The sequence below is a fragment of the Engystomops pustulosus genome, chromosome 3 (assembly GCF_040894005.1).
Source record: "Engystomops pustulosus chromosome 3, aEngPut4.maternal, whole genome shotgun sequence".
Classification (NCBI taxonomy): Eukaryota; Metazoa; Chordata; class Amphibia; order Anura; family Leptodactylidae; genus Engystomops; species Engystomops pustulosus.
Window position 1 is genome coordinate 152,468,621 of NC_092413.1, and position 13,018 is coordinate 152,481,638.

Sequence of the window (13,018 nt, forward strand, 5' to 3'; positions counted from 1 at the left end):
CGCGCTGCTCGGATCATTCTGTCTCTGGATGCCGCTAGGGAGAGAGCTGCTGCTGCTCAGGGAAAGCGTTAGGGTGTTCTATTAGCTTACTGTTAGGCAGGAGTGATTCTCAAAGAACCCAACAGCCCTTCTTAGGGCTACAATAACGTTCTACTTTTTTTATTTTAATTTGCATCTTTTACCATTTTGTGAGGAATTAGCAGGGGGACTTGCTACCGTTGTGTTTAGCTCTTAGTGGCACACATATCCATAGCAAAGACCGAAGTGGGAAAATTCAGTAGGGGTTGGATTTCTATTAGGCAATAACTCAGTGTCATCTCATCTGGCATAGTAGTGTGCTTCCTTTGATACTTGGCTAGAAAATAGCCATAGGAGAATACAAACAGCTTCTTGAAGCCTACAGTAGCGTTCTATATATTTGATTTCTGGTTGATCTGCTGGTGGCTGTAGTTTCTGCAGTGCATGTACTTGCCAATTCTGAGCAATTTGTAGTGAGACTTGCGACCGCTGTGTTCTGCGCTTAGTGGCGCACATATCCATAGCAAAGGCTGAAGTGGCAAAATTCAGTAGGGGTTGGATTTCTATTAGGCAATAACTCAGTGTCATCTCATCTGGCATAGTACTGTGCTTCCTTTGATACTTGGCTAGAAAATAGCCATAGGAGAATACAAACAGCTTCTTGAAGCCTACAGTAGCGTTCTATATATTTGATTTCTGGTTGATCTGCTGGTGGCTGTAGTTTCTGCAGTGCATGTACTTGCCAATTCTGAGCAATTTGTAGTGAGACTTGCGACCGCTGTGTTCTGCGCTTAGTGGCGCACATATCCATAGCAAAGGCTGAAGTGGCAAAATTAAGTAGGGGTTGGATTTCTATTAGGCAATAACTCAGTGTCATCTCATCTGGCATAGTACTGTGCTTCCTTTGATACTTGGCTAGAAAATAGCCATAGGAGAATACAAACAGCTTCTTGAAGCCTACAGTAGCGTTCTATATATTTGATTTCTGGTTGATCTGCTGGTGGCTGTAGTTTCTGCAGTGCATGTACTTGCCAATTCTGAGCAATTTGTAGTGAGACTTGCGACCGCTGTGTTCTGCGCTTAGTGGCGCACATATCCATAGCAAAGGCCGAAGTGGCAAAATTCAGTAGGGGTTGGATTTCTATTAGGCAATAACTCAGTGTCATCTCATCCGGCATAGTACTGTGCTTCCTTTGATACTTGGCTAGAAAATAGCCATAGGAGAATACAAACAGCTTCTTGATCTTGAAGCCTACAGTAGCGTTCTATATATTTGATTTCTGGTTGATCTGCTGGTGGCTGTAGTTTCTGCAGTGCATGTACTTGCCAATTCTGAGCAATTTGTAGTGGGACTTGCGACCGCTGTGTTCTGCGCTTAGTGGCGCACATATCCATAGCAAAGGCCGAAGTGGCAAAATTCAGTAGGGGTTGGATTTCTATTAGGCAATAACTCAGTGTCATCTCATCTGGCATAGTACTGTGCTTCCTTTGATACTTGGCTAGAAAATAGCCATAGCAATAGGATAGCATTGTTTGGTTTTAAAAACTCAAAAAAAAACAAAAAACACAAAAAAAAAAAAAAAAACACAAAAAAAAACAAAAAAAAGTAAAAAAAAAAATAAAGTTATAACTCTCATTTTAAAAATGTTTAACCCGAGGGCTAGGGGTAGAGGACGAGGGCGGGGACGTGGGCGTCCAACTACTGCAGGGGTCAGAGGCCGTGGTCCTGGGCGGGGTGAGACACCACCTGCTGATGAGGGAGCAGGGGAACGCCGCAGAGCTACACTCCCTAGGTTCATGTCTGAAGTTACTGGGACTCGTGGTAGAGCACTGTTGAGGCCAGAACAGTGCGAACAGGTGATGTCGTGGATTGCTGACAATGCTTCGAGCAATTTGTCCACCACCAGTCAGTCTTCCACGCAGTCCACCCATGTCACCGAAATCGCCACTCCTCCAGCTCCTGCACCTCAGCCTCCTCCCCCCCAGTCTGCCCCCTCCCAGGAAAATTTGGCATTTGAACCGGCATACTCTGAGGAACTGTTTTCTGGACCCTTCCCACAGTCACAAACCACTTGTCCGGTTGCTGCTGAGCAATTTTCCGATGCCCAGGTTTTCCACCAGTCACAGTCTGTGGGTGATGATGACCTTCTTGACGTAGTGGAAGTGTGTAAAGAGGTGTCCGACGATGAGGAGACACGGTTGTCAGACAGTGGGGAAGTTGTTGTCAGGGCAGGAAGTCCGAGGGGGGAGCAGACTGAGGGATCGGAGGATGATGAGGTGACAGACCCAAGCTGGGTTGAGAGGCCGGGTGAACACAGTGCTTCTGAGACGGAGGAGAGTCCTCGACCTGAACAGGTTGGAAGAGGCAGTGGTGGGGCCAGACGGAGAGGCAGGGCCAGAGCTGGTGCATCAGCGCCACTGTCAACTAGTGAAGCTCCCGTGGTGAGGGCTCTTGCGGCGAGGGCTAGATCTTCAGAAGTGTGGAGGTTCTTTAAGGAAACACCGGATGACCGACGGACTGTGGTGTGCAACATTTGCCAAACCAGGCTCAGCAGGGGTTCCACCACTACTAGCTTAACTACCACCAGTATGCGCAGGCATATGAATGCTAAGCACCCCACTCAGTGGCAACAAGCCCGTTCACCTCCGGCCGTGCACACCACTGCTCCTTCCCCTGTGTCAGCTGCTAGTCAGCCCCCTGCCCAGGACCCTGCCACAAAAACCCCATCGTCGCCTCCACGATCCTCCACAGCATCCACCAGCGTTCAGCTCTCCATACCCCAGACGCTGGAGCGGAAACGCAAATATAGTGCAACCCACCCGCACGCCCAAGCCCTTAATGTGCACATCTCCAGATTGCTTAGCCTGGAGATGCTGCCCTATAGGCTAGTAGAGACCGAGGCCTTTCGCAACCTCATGGCGGCGGCCGCCCCTCGGTATTCGGTCCCCAGCCGCCACTACTTTTCCCGATGTGCCGTCCCAGCCCTGCACCAGCACGTGTCAGACAACATCATCCGTGCCCTGACCAACGCCGTTTCTGACAAGGTCCACCTGACCACGGACACGTGGACGAGTGCTGCCGGGCAGGGCCACTATATATCGCTGACGGCACATTGGGTTAACTTGGTGGAGGCTGGGACCGAGTCTGACCCTGGGGCTGCTCATATACTGCCGACGCCGAGGATTGCGGGGCCTACCTCGGTCCAGGTGTTTCAGGCCTACTATGCCTCCTCCTCCTCCCACCCCTCCTCCACCTCCTCCTCCGAACTACCATCCGTGGGCACGGCGCCATCAGTCGGTAGCTCTAGGCACAGCAGCAGTGCCGTCGCTAAGCGACAGCAGGCGGTGCTCAAACTGCTGAGCCTAGGCGACAAAAGGCACACCGCCCAAGAGCTATTACAGGGCATCACGGCGCAGACTGATCTGTGGCTGGCACCGCTGAACCTCAAGCCGGGAATGGTTGTGTGTGACAACGGCCGTAACCTGGTGGCGGCTCTGCAACTCGGCAGACTGACACATGTGCCATGCCTGGCCCATGTGTTAAATCTGATAGTGCAGCGTTTCCTCAAGACATACCCCAATCTGTCTGATTTGCTCACGAAGGTGCGCCGCATCTGTGCGCATTTCAGGAAGTCCAGCCCAGATGCTGCCACTCTCAGGGCAGCGCAGCGCCGCCTCCAACTGCCCGCTCACCGACTGTTGTGCGACGTGCCCACGAGGTGGAATTCAACACTGACCATGTTATCCAGAGTTTACCAGCAGCGCAGAGCGATTGTAGACTGCCAGATGTCAACTTCCACCAGAACTGGTAGTCAGGTCAGTCAGCTTCCTCAAGTCTACAATGAGGAGTGGACGTGGATGTCTGATATCTGTCAGGTGCTGAGTAACTTTGAGGAGTCAACACAGATGGTCAGTGGCGATGCCGCCATCATCAGCCTCACCATCCCGCTGCTTGGCCTGTTGAAAAACTCTCTGGTCAGCATGAAGTCGGAAGCTTTGCGCTCGTCACAAGAGACGGGGGAAGAATATTCCCTTGTTGATAGCCAAAGCACCCTGAGGTCTGTTTCTCAGCGCATATCGGAGGAGGTGGAGGTGGAGGAGGATGAGGAGGAAGAGGAGGAGAATGTTGGCGAGACACAAGAGGGGACCATTGTTGAGTCCTTCACTGTTCAGCGTGTATGGGCAGAAGAAGAGGAGTTGGAGGAGTTGGAGGAGGAGGAAATGGACAGTCAGGCCAGTGAGGGGAGTGAATTCTTACGCGTTGGTACTCTGGCGCATATGGCAGATTTCATGCTAGGCTGCCTATCCCGTGACCCTCGCGTTCAAAGAATTTATTCCAGCACCGATTACTGGGTGTTCACTCTCCTGGACCCACGGTACAAGCAAAATCTTCCCACTCTCATCCCTGGAGAGGAAAGGAGTGTGAGAATGCATGAATACCAGCAGGCCCTGGTGCACAAGCTGAAACAGTATTTCCCTTCTGACAGCGCTAGCGGCAGAGTGCGTAGTTCTGCGGGACAAGTAGCGAGGGAGAGTAGGCGAGCAGGCAGCTTGTCCAGCACTGGCAAGGGTACGCTTTACAAGGCTTTTGCCAGCTTTATGTCACCCCAGCAAGACACTGTCACCTGTCCCCAGTCTCGGCAGAGTAGGGCTGATCTTTACAGAAAGATGGTGAGGGAGTACGTAGCTGACCATACCATCGTCCTAAATGATCACACAGCTCCCTACAACTACTGGGTTTCAAAGCTGGACATGTGGCACGAACTGGCGCTGTACGCCTTGGAGGTTCTTGCCTGCCCTGCCGCTAGCGTCTTGTCCGAGCGGGTTTTCAGTGCAGCTGGTGGCATCATCACCGATAAGCGTACACGCCTGTCGACTGACAGCGCTGACAGGCTGACGCTTATTAAAATGAATAAAGGCTGGATTTCTCAGAATTTCCAATCTCCACCAGGTGAAGGAAGCTCAACCTGAATAATTGATCCACTCCTCCTCCTCCTCCTCATTTTCCTCCTTCTCCTCCTCTTTGTACAGTAAAGCAGAGGAAACTGGCTATTTTTTGACAGGGCCCACTGGCTCTTGCTATAGTACTTCATGCATTTAATTTTTCTGGAGGGCCACCTACCCGGTCCTCTGTTTGAAACAATTTTTGTGAGTGCCACATACAGGCACTCAATCTATTCCATTTTACTGCAGGGCCACCTACCTGCTCCTCTGGTTTGAACAATTTTTGGGACTGCCACATACAGGCACTCAATCTATTCCATTTTACTGGAGGGCCACCTACCTGCTCCTCTGGTTTGAAACATTTTTGGGACTGCCACATACAGGCACTCAATCTATTCCATTTTACTGCAGGGCCACCTACCTGCTCCTCTGGTTTGAACAATTTTTGGGACTGCCACATACAGGCACTCAATCTATTCCATTTTACTGCAGGGCCACCTACCTGCTCCTCTGGTTTGAAACATTTTTGGGACTGCCACATACAGGCACTCAATCTATTCCATTTTACTGCAGGGCCACCTACCTGCTCCTCTGGTTTGAACAATTTTTGGGACTGCCACATACAGGCACTCAATCTATTCCATTTTACTGCAGGGCCACCTACCTGCTCCTCTGGTTTGAACAATTTTTGGGACTGCCACATACAGGCACTCAATCTATTCCATTTTACTGGAGGGCCACCTACCTGCTCCTCTGGTTTGAACAATTTTTGGGACTGCCACATACAGGCACTCAATCTATTCCATTTTACTGGAGGGCCACCTACCTGCTCCTCTGGTTTGAAACATTTTTGGGACTGCCACATACAGGCACTCAATCTATTCCATTTTACTGCAGGGCCACCTACCTGCTCCTCTGGTTTGAACAATTTTTGGGACTGCCACATACAGGCACTCAATCTATTCCATTTTACTGCAGGGCCACCTACCTGCTCCTCTGGTTTGAACAATTTTTGGGACTGCCACATACAGGCACTCAATCTATTCCATTTTACTGGAGGGCCACCTACCTGCTCCTCTGGTTTGAAACATTTTTGGGACTGCCACATACAGGCACTCAATCTATCCCATTTTACTGGAGGGCCACCTACCTGCTCCTCTGGTTTGAAAAATGTTTGGGACTGCCACATACAGGCACTATCCAAATTAAATTGTCTCCATAGCAGCCTCCACACGTTGTCTCCATTGCTACCTCCAAAAGTCGTCCATATAGCTGCCTCCATACATCGTCCCTTTATCAAACGAGGTGTGTCAGGCAGAAATTTGGGTTGTTTTCATGGATTCCACATCAAAGTTGTTAACTTTGTCGCCACCCTGCTGTGTTATCCACAAAATATACTGGCAAACTTTTACCATTTAGGGATATTATTTCAGCGCTTCTTGCGCATCTGTTTACATTCCCCTCACCCGGCATATCCTAAACTTATAAGAACGCTACTACACTTGATCTTATACAAAAGGTTCTTAGAAGTGCTGTTTGGGGAGTAGCCTAGAGACAGGGGCTTGGATTGGCGAAAGCTCGCCTGGCAGCGGAACGCCAGCTCCATGCGCATCATGCGCTTCTTGCGCATCTGTTTACATTCCCCTCACCCGCCATATCCCAAACTTATGAGAACGCTACTACACTTAACTTGGTGCAGGCTGGGACCGAGTCTGACCCTGGGGCTGGTCATATACTGCCGACGCAGAGAATTGCGGGGCCTACCTCGGTCCAGGTCTCAAAGGCCTACTATACCTCCTCCCACCCCTCCTCCACCTCCTCCTCCTCCGAATTACCATCCGTGGGCATGGCGCCATCAGTCGGTAGCTCTAGGCACAGCAGCAGTGCCGTCGCTAAGCGACAGCAGGCGGTGCTGAAACTGCTGAGCCTAGGCGATAAAAGGCACACCGCCCAAGAGCTATTACAGGGCATTCCACATCAAAGTTGTTAACTTTGTCGCCACCCTGCTGTGTAATCCCCAAAATATACTTGCAAACTTTTACCATTTAGGGATATTATTTCAGCGCTTCTTGCGCATCTGTTTACATTCCCCTCACCCGGCATATCCTAAACTTATAAGAACGCTACTACACTTGATCTTATACAAAAGGTTCTTAGAAGTGCTGTTTGGGGAGTAGCCTAGAGACAGGGGCTTGGATTGGCGAAAGCTCGCCTGGCAGCGGAGCGCCAGCTCCATGCCAAGATCCAACTAACATAGTTTTAACTGCAGCACCTTTAATCTACTACTAGTTCACTGCCTCCATACATCGTCCCCTTATCAAACGAGCTGTGTCAGGCAGAATTTTGGGTTGTTTTCATGGCTTCCATGTTAACTTTGTCGCCACCCTGCTGTGTAATTCACAAAATATACTGGCAAACTTTTATCATGTACCGATATTATTTGAGCGCTTCTTGCTCACCTCCTTTGGTTCCTCTCTGCCACCCATTGGTTTGAAGCCTGAGTCCATTTAGGGTATGTCGCCATGACACTCTCTAGCCTGCTGCCGCTGCCTCTGCATGCCGTCCCCTATAGTGTCAGGGTCAATTATTGGATGTTTTAGATGCTATCTAGCTTCATTCTGTCACTCTGTCATGGCCATGCTGTTGCCCATAATTTTGGCATAATGGTGCGATTATGCAGCCTCAGAGGCATCCATGCATGCTGCCCCTGCTGTTTCCTGTCCATTTCCGTGGTGTTTCCATCCTTTTCTGAGGTTCCCAGGTGTTTGGCCAAGCTTCCCTGTGCAGAGCCTTGGTCCCCTTGAAAAATGCTCGAGTCTCCCATTGACTTCAATGGGGTTCGTTATTCGAGACGAGCACTCGAGCATCGGGAAAAGTTCGTCTCGAATAACGAGTACCCGAGCATTTTAGTGTTCGCTCATCTCTAACAGTAACTTATCGGAACAAAGTTCTTTCCCTTCCACTCACTTTGGCTCTTATGACCCCCTGCTAGACCACTTCTCTGCCGCAAAAAATAAATCCTTTTATTTTTGCAAATTTCCTTCTCGTTAGCAAAGTGGACAGAGGCCCGCAGAGGTGTTAGATAACATATAAGAAGAGGGGGCAGTGAGTCTGCTCCCAGACAGTAGAATGTCATTGCTTCAAAGAGTAAAAAAAAAAAAAAAATCACAAACACGGTGGGATTAAATTAGGTATTGAGAAGAAAACAAATGGGGCTTAAAATAATTTATGCAATGTATTTTTTATTTCATTTTCTTTAAAATAGGAACAAAAACTACAGAAGTACCAAAATCAACTATTACAATTAAACCAACTTCTCCCACTACATCAAAACCAACCTTTCCCCCAGAAATATCAGGTATGTGAAGTGTTGCATGGGGTCTATTCACATGTAGATGGCAGAGATTTGAGGTACTTGTTCCAATTATTTCTTTATCTTTCACACTAAAACCATGTACTTATCTGCAGGAGGAACATGTAGCGGGTATGGTGATCCACATTATTTTACATTTGATGGTTATGCTCACACCTTCATGGGAAACTGCACTTACACGCTGACAAAACTTTGTGAAGTTAATAGCAGTTTGCCCTACTTCAATGTAGAAGTTGATCATGAGTATCGAGGAGGTCTCACACATGTGTCCTATGTAAAAGAAGTCACAGTGTATGTTCACACCTACAAAATCAGCCTTGGAAAACAGAAGGTGGTAAAGGTAAGTTGGCTACTACATTACATTTGTCTTTTGAACTCACCAGTAGTTTTGAGTGGACTACTCCACCCTGTTAAAGAGAACCTGTCATGCAAAATAACCCCCCTAAACTAAATATATTTTCAAAACTGCCATTAGAGAGCATTGCCTCTATCCCTTCATTGTCCCTCTACATGCCTGTAAACCTAAGCAATGAGGTCCTAAAGCTGTATGCAAATGACCTGTGAGATGTCCATTGAGTCATTAGCATATTCAAGCTGTCCACCTTATTCATGAATGGGAGGCACAGCCACACCCCCAGTGCTTGACTGACAGCCTGTATAATGGTGTGAGGCTGTGTAATGATGGGCTTCCTGGTGCTGGCGCTCCCTGCAGCCTGTGTGTGTATAGGAGAGATACAACAGCTCCAGGCAGCCCTGTGTAGGGGAAAACATGTCAGGTACTTGTGCAGCTGATGTCTGTGTATTAGGAAGACAGAGCATGTCAGCAGATGCAGCACACACACCAACAATGCTTTACTATACAGTACACGCAGACATGAGCAGGGGGAGGAGAGGGGAGGGGTAACAGGGGTGCCATCACTGCCTCTGACCATGCGACCAGCCTCATTTACATAATAAAGAAAATATTATTTTTGCAATGATTAATGTATGAATGACTAGATAAAGGCTGGGATGGATCCTTGTGAGCTGCTCCAACAGGTAGTAGTGACAGGACAAGTGACACAGACCTGATGACAGGTGTCCTTTAACTATTAAAATACTGCTGGCAAAGTTGCTTCAGCACTAACCTTACACTATCATTGCTCCCCGATGACATCTGTAGCGATGACCCTCCCCAAAATGGCATTCACAAAAATTGGCAGCTGCATTTTAATATTTAACATCCATGATCGTTGACCTTATCTATTGCGGGTGTTACTGGTTGGGAGCCTCTATTTAGGTACCTGAACAGGATTTTAAGATTCAGGTTTGGCCAAATCTGAAAGGGTCCACTCGTAACTACTCACAAGGGATTATATATCTTCTGCTTTTGTAATATAATCCAATCTATTCAGCAATGAACAAATCAGATGAACAGAAAACAAAAGCAGACAGCTCTATTCTTAGTGAACTGGCTGAACCGAGTTGTTGCAGCTTGCCCCTCTCTATTTAATGATTATGAACTACTCTGCAGTAAACTGATCTAACCCTACACCGAGAACGGAGCTGTCGGCTTTCTCTTGCAATCCCTGTTTATCAGCTGCTGAGAAGGGCAGACCAATTGAGGGGATGGATGTTGAACCCCCAATAACCCGATATTGAGGTGATAGCTTCTAATGCCCTATTAATGTGAATGAACATAACATTATGGCTAGGAAAATACATAGTTATTTATAAACTATTTTGTTTGTTCTACATAGGTGAATGGACTGGTCCAGCTGCTCCCTCTGAGTTTATCTCCCGACGTGTACATTGGCTATAGTGGCCAGTATGTTGCTTTATCTGTAGCTTTTGGCCTTAGAGTGAAATATGATGGTGATCACAGAGTTGAAGTAACTTTATCCAGAGCATACCAAAATAAAGTTTGTGGAATTTGTGCCAATTATAATTTAGCAAAAGATGATGACAATCTCAACCCTGATGGAGAAAGTGAGGTCGACTCTGTAAGCTATGGAAACAGCTGGCAAGTTGGCAATGATTCCAGGTAAGTTGTTAGAATATTCTTTAAATAATATTGTGAATAAAAAATTTGGAAAAGATTTCCATTTACTTTAAAAAGAATGAAAGTTAAATTTTAGCCATGAAGCCCTCTGTGTTATATACTGTATATAATTTAAGGCCATTTGCTGTGTGTATATCATATAATTTGTATAAGATTTTATTGTTTTATCTCAACAGTTGTTCACCAGCCATTGATGTTCGACCTTTATGTTCACTCGAGGAAATTGCCATTATTCAGAGCAGTGCCACTTGTGGCATGATACTTCCCTTTGATGGTGTTTTCCAACATTGCTTTGCGTTGGTAGATCCTAGGAAATACTTCGAGAACTGTTTCCATGACATGTGTGAACTTCATCTAGACCCAGAGATTCTCTGTTATCATCTTCAAGCATATACCGATGCCTGTCAAGCTGCTGGAGCAACTGTTCTTCCATGGAGAAACTCAACTTTTTGCCGTAAGTAAGGTTGGGCTACAAACTATTTTTAATTTTTTTCCTTTTATAATGTAGTAATATCAAAAAGATGAATAAAGACTTAGAGAAACAGAATTTGTCACTTACATTTTTTTTGTTAGATATTGTAAAATAACTTCTATTACAAAGATTTGAAGATAAAGTACCTGAATACAATAAAAACACAAAACAGAAAATGAAATATTTAGACTCATGGACTAATTAGTTGAGAGCATTTTGTACATAACAAGCAAATGCAACAATTTTAAATCTTTTCTATTTTACAGCTTTGATGTGCCCTCCAAACAGTCACTTTGAGCAATGCAGCACTGCTTGCCCAGCCACTTGTGTCAACCCAGCAACACCATCCTCCTGCTCCCTTCCCTGTACTGAAGGATGTATTTGTGATGCAGGATACGTCCTTTATCATGATAAGTGTGTTCCAAGAGACCAGTGTGGATGTTGGGAAAATGGAAAACATTACCCTGTAGGCTCTGAATTCTGGACTGATGATTCATGTGCTACAAAATGTACCTGTCCCTCAGCAGGAGGAAAGATAGTCTGTAACTCTGCCTCATGTCCATCTGGAAAATACTGTGGCGTGGAAAATGGACTTCCAGGCTGCTATGATGTCACTTATGGTGAATGCACAATCTATGGGGACCCACATTATAACACCTTTGATAAAGAAGTACACCACTTTATGGGTATATGTACCTATACCCTAGCCAAAACATGCAACTATACTGAATCTCTGCCTTATTTTAATGTTGAAGCTAAAAACGAGCATCGGGGGAACCCAACAGTGTCTTGGATAAAAAGTGTCACAGTAGAGGTTTACAACTATAAAATAACAATGGTGAAAAATGAGCGCAGTAGAGTTTTGGTAAGTCTACAATATGAAGAATTTTAAAATATTTTGGCCAAATTTAAGTCTAAAACTCTCCTCAAATTCCCTTTTTTTTAGGTCAATGGTATCTGGACAAATCTACCTGTAGCACTGATTAATAGTGGGAACTCATCCACAAGTTCAGAGTCTGTGCATGTCTCAAGCAGCGGTAGATATATTGTTATAGAAACTGATTTTTACTTAAGAGTTTCTTATGATACTGATCATACAGTATCTGTGATGGTGCCAACTTACTACTATAATATGACCTGTGGAATGTGTGGAAATTTCAACGGCATCCGTCATGATGACTTCTTGATGCCCAATGGGCAGTTGGCACAGAACTCTAATCAGCTGGGAGAAAGCTGGAAGGCAGAAGATGATGATCCATTATGTAATACAGTTGTCCCTACACCACCACCACTTTGTCAACCCGAAAAAGAGGAACTTTATGGAAGTGAAGATTTCTGTGGCTTGTTAAAAAATAAAGATGGACCATTCCAGGCCTGCATATCAGTAATCAATCCCGACCGCTTTTTTGACAGCTGTGTGTATGATCTGTGTGTACTTGGAGATGAGACTTTATGTTCAGCAATAGAGGCTTATGCTGATGCCTGTCAAAGAGCTGGCGTTGCCATTGTTTGGCGAAACTCTTCTTTCTGTCGTACGTATGGTCATAAAAATCCTTTTTTCCTTGAAATCTTATTCTTAAGGTTGTTTTACATATATGTCACACTTTTTCTAAAGTGCTTTCTATGTCATCCTTTACTAAATTGTTACTTTTGTCAAACATCCATTATTTAAACGTGTTCCTATATTTCATTCATCCTTAGCCATTGAATGTCCTGGAAACAGTCACTATAATCCATGTACCAGTGCTTGTCCAGCCACATGCTTGGATCAGAATGCACCAAACAACTGCAATAAGCCGTGTACTGATGGCTGTGAGTGTGATCCGGGCTTTGTACTGAGTGGAAGCACCTGTGTTCCTGTCAGTGACTGTGGATGCAGCTATGAAGGCAAATACTATCCGGTCAGTATTTTGGTTGTTTCATTTGTCTGCATTGCTACTTATTATAGTAAACTCTTTTATTATATTATGATTATCAGGTATAGAGCACCATACATTCAAATAGGGACTCACTGTTTTTCATTAAGATGAGAACAAATTGAAGTATAGAACACACAAAACGATGTTATTGGGTGCTGCAGAGAATCCTAAACAGACAGGTTTTCAGGTTACCTTTCAAGGCTTAGAAGGGGGGGGGGGGTGTAGGGAGGCCTCCTGAGGACACCAATACA

At 46.0% G+C, this 13,018-nt stretch overlaps 1 protein-coding gene across 5 annotated transcripts in view; it reads left to right on the forward strand.

Moving 5' to 3' along the window:
- LOC140122114 (uncharacterized) overlaps positions 1–13,018 on the forward strand; it is a 141,500-nt gene that overhangs the window by 12,619 nt on the left and 115,863 nt on the right. For all 5 annotated transcript variants that reach the window (XM_072142595.1, XM_072142596.1, XM_072142597.1 and 2 more), the window contains exons 6-12: positions 8,228–8,320; positions 8,431–8,675; positions 10,075–10,358; positions 10,553–10,830; positions 11,115–11,713; positions 11,795–12,380; positions 12,550–12,749. In XM_072142595.1, coding sequence (XP_071998696.1) covers positions 8,228–8,320; positions 8,431–8,675; positions 10,075–10,358; positions 10,553–10,830; positions 11,115–11,713; positions 11,795–12,380; positions 12,550–12,749 — 2,285 coding nt within the window. The remainder of the gene's footprint in view (positions 1–8,227; positions 8,321–8,430; positions 8,676–10,074; positions 10,359–10,552; positions 10,831–11,114; positions 11,714–11,794; positions 12,381–12,549; positions 12,750–13,018) is intronic.